Below are 5,037 nucleotides of genomic sequence, written 5' to 3' on the forward strand. Positions count from 1 at the left end.
AGAGAATCCAAGACACAGAAAAATAGAGACCCAGGGCGACCCACACGGAGAGAGGCGGCCAGGGCTTTAGCTCGGAGGAAAGTTTCTCGCGCGCCCCCTCCCCTCCTCTGCCCTCCGCGGGCCGGGCCCTGCCCTGCGCGCCCCCAGGCCCAGGGCGCCTCGGGGCAAGTCCGCAGGAGCGGGGCCCAATGGATCGCGCCGGTCCCGCCCCCTCGCGCGCTGATTGGCCGCCGCCGCGCTGGCTTCGCCTTATTAACAAGTTCTCTGGGGAGCGGCTGCCCGACCCGGAGCCGGCTAGTGCGCCCGGGAACTCGGCCTGCGCCGCGGCGCCAGCGGAGAACCAGGCCCGGAGCGCCAGAGCTGGCCTTCTGGGGAGGGGCAGGAGGCGCGCGCGGGAAGGCCCGCCCGGCCAGGGCCCCGGGCGCTCCCAGAGGCCGGCCGCGCTCCCAACCCGTCCGAAGCTCATGCCCGGCGGCTGGCCCGAGCTGCGGCTGGAGGGGGGACCCGGCTCTGCATGGCCCCGGCTGCTGACATGACTTCTTTGCCACTCGGTGTCAAAGTGGAGGACTCCTCCTTCGGCAAGCCGGCGGGGAGCGGCGGGGGCCAGACCCCCAGCACCACCTCGGCCACGGCAGCCGCCATGGGCGCAGACGAGGAGGGGGCCAAACCCAAAGTGTCTCCTTCGCTTCTGCCCTTCAGCGTGGAGGCGCTCATGGCCGATCACAGGAAGCCCGGGGCCAAGGACAGCGTCCTGGCGGCCTCCGAGGGCTCACAGGCGGCGGGCGGCTCCGCGCAGCCCCTGGGCGCCCGGCCTGGGTCGTTGGGCGCCCCAGACGCGCCGTCCTCGCCGCGACCGCTCGGCCATTTCTCGGTGGGAGGACTCCTCAAGCTGCCAGACGATGCCCTCGTCAAAGCTGAGAGCCCCGAGAAACCCGAGAGGACCCCGTGGATGCAGAACCCCCGCTTCTCCCCGCCTCCGGCCAGTGAGTAGCCAGAACTCAGGTGGCGGGGGAGGGGGCCAGGCGGGGTTGTGGGACCCGAGGGCCCCAGGCCGAGCGCCGGCGCCTGCTTGTCTCTGGTGTCTGCGTACCTGCAGCCGGGTACCTGGAGCCGTTGCCGCAGATGGGTTGGCGGGGAGGCCAGGGGTTTCTGCCTTTCCCCACTCCCACCTAGGAAGAGGGTTCGAGGCCTGGCTGAGGCCCAGCTCTCAGGTCCACTTTCGCAGGCTTCTTACCTTGGCCGGGTGACCCTGCAGGTAGGAGTTCACTTGTAGGACACGGGTGTCTGGGCACCGTCTCCTCCTGCCTCCACCAAACGACCCTAGGAGTTCTGGCTTCTTTGTCACACCCTAAGCCCCCTTACTTCGCCGTTACCCCAACGGGCGGGTTCGAGTGGTGAGGGCATCTTTGCAGCGCGCAAGTTTCACTTTCTCGTAGTAGAAGCCCCTAACGCCCCTTCCCATTTCTCCTCCCCCAACCAGGCCCTCCATACAGTATTTCTTTGAACAGAGGGTCTGAAGCTCTTGCAAATTACCACCACCCCCCATCCCCCACCGCACCCCACCTCCGCCTTCATGTTGTTTCAGGTAGATACTGGGTGCTAGGGTGGATGGATCATTGGAGGGGGGCGCTCGGGTTCCAGTGGAGGGGGCGGGGCATCAAGTCCATTAGTGGGAGGCGCCCCCTCCAATATGGTCAGGAGCTCCCAAATGTCTAGGATTGGGCCATTGAAGCGGACTCCAGCCTCGAAAGGAGCCTTCAGGGTCGTTCCGAGGCCTCGAGGCCCCCTGGCTTCTCTGCCCAGTGAACACGCTCGGAGATATTTCAGGAGCACGGGAAATTCCCAAGTTTTCCTCGTTTCCTCCGATTATTTTGTGCGGCATAATAGCAACCCGAATTCAATGGCGTGATGCTGAGGAATGATTTTTATCTGGGGTTTAAACGTCTTTGAAAGGCCGGCCCCTCCCTGGGCCTAATTGCAGGAGAAGGTGGCCCAGCGCTGGGCTGTTGCTGCCGATGGGAGTGACGTTTCCCTCGGCGCCCGCCCCTCGGGTGGCCGGGCGGAAAGCGAGTCGGGGGCCAACTGCTTCCCGGACTCTCAATGGCCTCGAGCTGGGAAAAAGGGGGGATGTTAACACGAGATTTTGCTTGACTCACATCCTGGCGGCCTGAGGGCCCAAAGATCTTTTTTTTTTTTTAAGCGTCCAAAAATGCATAATTAGGCAAAACCCGCATAGTGAAACATTCTCAATTTGACTTCATTTCTCTCCCGAGGGAAGCTGCTGCATAAGCAAGGCATCCTCTCCAGGACTTGGGAATATTTTTAGGGCCCGGGTTCCGACCCCAAAGTCGACGCGGTCTCTGTTGTCCCGGGAATAATTTGTTCAACGTTTTGATTTTAACTGGCCGCAGCCGCTGGGTGTGGCAGGGGTTGACTCGCCCCTTGGACCCCGTCCTGGATCTGCGTGAGCCCTCTGCGGGGGGTGCTCGCACACAACCTATCCTTGAGGTGTATTGTGACGCCGTAAGAAAAAGACAGCTCGCCACCAGCGGTGTTGATCTCTGTGGACTGAGGTCCAGGTGGAGAAGCCATTGCACACCCCTCTGTCCCCGCTCCCCACATACATGTGAATGTGACCAGAGGGCCCAGGCGCTCGGGGTGGGAGAGGCCCAGGAGACAATAGAAACAATCAGAAGAAGCCACCTTGTTAAAATGAAGCGTCTCCCCAAACCATGGTACTTTTTATATTTGAGGCTTGTCCATAGTGCCTCGTTCGTGACATCCGGGGTTGCACCAACTTGGCTCTGCCGGGACTGCGCTTAGAACCCTGTAGGAAAGCGCTGTTCCGAGGGAAAGAGTGTGGAATTTGGAGATCTCGATTCTAGGCCACAAAACGGCCTAGCTCAGTGCTGAGCACTTGGTGAGCAAAGATAAATAAATGTTTAGCCAACGCATAAAACTGTGATCTTGGGCTGGGTGCAGGGCCTCTTTCTGCCTGTTTCATTGTTCTATTAGCATCCACCATCCCATGTGGCGTGGTGGTGGGAGAAGGCCCCACTGTGAAAGGCTTTCCTAAGAGCTGTTCCACCCTTTCTCAGTTGTTTCGGGCCTTGAACATGATATGTTTCCCCTGGAATCTTAGTTTCCTCATTTGCAAAAGATAGGCAAAAACGTCTACCCTGCAGGGTTGCGGTGGCAATTGGAAAAAAATATTTTCCAAGTGCCTCGAACGGTGCTCGATGGAAAATGAATAGCGGGTGTTGTCATTGGCTATTATTACCCCTTTATGGACGGCTTAGTCTCCTGCGCCGATCCTTAACCCCCTGCGTTTCTCTCTCTCGGCCCCCTAGGGCGGCTGAGCCCCCCGGCCTGCACCCTGCGCAAGCACAAGACCAACCGCAAGCCGAGGACGCCCTTCACCACCGCACAGCTGCTGGCGCTGGAGCGCAAGTTCCGCCAGAAGCAGTACCTGTCCATCGCCGAGCGCGCCGAGTTCTCCAGCTCGCTCAGCCTCACCGAAACGCAGGTGAAGATCTGGTTTCAGAACCGCCGGGCCAAGGCCAAGAGACTGCAGGAGGCAGAGCTGGAAAAGCTGAAGATGGCCGCGAAACCCATGCTGCCCCCCGCGGCCTTCGGCCTCTCCTTCCCACTCGGCGGCCCTGCGGCCGTCGCGGCCGCAGCAGGAGCCTCGCTCTACGGCGCCTCCGGCCCCTTCCAGCGCGCTGCGCTGCCCGTGGCGCCCGTGGGACTCTACACAGCCCACGTAGGCTACAGCATGTACCACCTGACATAGAGATGCCTGGGGTCGCCTACTGGGTGCCCGCCGATTCCTCCAGCGCTGGGCTTCAGCAAACAGCAGGAGCCTTCCCCAGGCGCTCCCTGTTCGGCACCACCTGGCTGCTTCCCTTTAAACCCCACACTGCTCCGATTTTTCCTCGGTTGCTCCCTGAGTTCACTCTCTGAAGTCTGATCCCCTCCCCCGAATGGCTAGAAGGGTCCCATAAAGCTCTTCCAGAATCTAGATCTACCCCCTTGTGTTATAGATGGGGAAACTGAGGCCAGAGAGGTTGAGAAATGGATCCACAGTCCCCAGCAGAGTTCGTGGTTGGACCAGAACTAGAGGCCAGGTCTCCTGCATTGTTGCCTCCTGTCGTGACACTAGGCAGGAAAAGCACAGAAAAATTCGTGTTGGAAGATTTTGAAAATGAGAACAGTCAGAGAGAAAGAGAAGAACATGCCTGGATCCTGGGTCCTTCCATTGGAAAACTTAGGAACTGTAACAGCAGGACATTTGCTTTTGGGGGGGAGGGATGCAGAGATGCGCGACAAAGGTAGGTAGAAGGGACCTCTCTCTCACCAGTACCGGAAAAAAAAATTGTAAAATAAAAACGAAAAATTCTGTTTCTATTTAACAGTACATTTGGGTGGCTCTCAAGATTCCCTTTGGAAGGGATTGTTGTAATATACTGTATATTTGAAATTTTATTATCATTTATATTATAGCTATATTTGTTAAATAAATTAATTTTAAGCTACAAGAAATGATCTTACTGATTTAGTCTTTTAATTTTACTTCTTGCCGTCTCATCACATATACAATTGCCTTTCAGTTTGATGGTAGTTTGACGCCAGCAACTTTTCAAAGGTGACAAGATATTCAGGGACAGAGGGGGCTGTCTTTTTGAACATACCCCAGGACAGATCTGCATTAGCAAAGTCAAGTGGAGAATTGAAGCAATTACCTAGGATAATTAGGCTCAATTTTCCAATTCACTTTAAGCTGAAATCGACACTTGCTCAGGCGACCCATAACCGACTCTTTCTTTTTTCTCCCCTTTTAACCTGTCTATGAAAACAAAGCGAATCACCCAAATGGTTTGATGACTGCAGACAGCTAATCCAGACAATTCCCACCCCCACAAACCTGTTTTTCCCACAGGAGGCCAGGTGGGGGATGGAGAGGCCCTGGTTTGCTTCTCTAAATCGCTGCTGCCTGTGTACACCCGGTTTGTGGAACTAATTTTGAGCTGCCAGAAT

At 57.4% G+C, this 5,037-nt stretch overlaps 1 protein-coding gene across 1 annotated transcript; it reads left to right on the forward strand.

The window, feature by feature from the left end:
* The first annotated feature begins 267 nt into the window (after positions 1 to 267).
* Positions 268 to 4,542, forward strand: MSX1 (msh homeobox 1). Its single transcript, XM_010973029.3, has 2 exons — positions 268 to 983; positions 3,351 to 4,542. The coding sequence occupies exons 1-2, from the start codon at positions 515 to 517 to the stop codon at positions 3,791 to 3,793; spliced, it is 912 nt and encodes a 303-aa protein (XP_010971331.3). The 5' UTR covers positions 268 to 514; the 3' UTR covers positions 3,794 to 4,542.
* The last annotated feature ends 495 nt before the right edge of the window (positions 4,543 to 5,037 follow it).

The sequence above is a fragment of the Camelus bactrianus genome, chromosome 2, assembly GCF_048773025.1.
Source record: "Camelus bactrianus isolate YW-2024 breed Bactrian camel chromosome 2, ASM4877302v1, whole genome shotgun sequence".
Taxonomy (NCBI): domain Eukaryota; kingdom Metazoa; phylum Chordata; class Mammalia; order Artiodactyla; family Camelidae; genus Camelus; species Camelus bactrianus.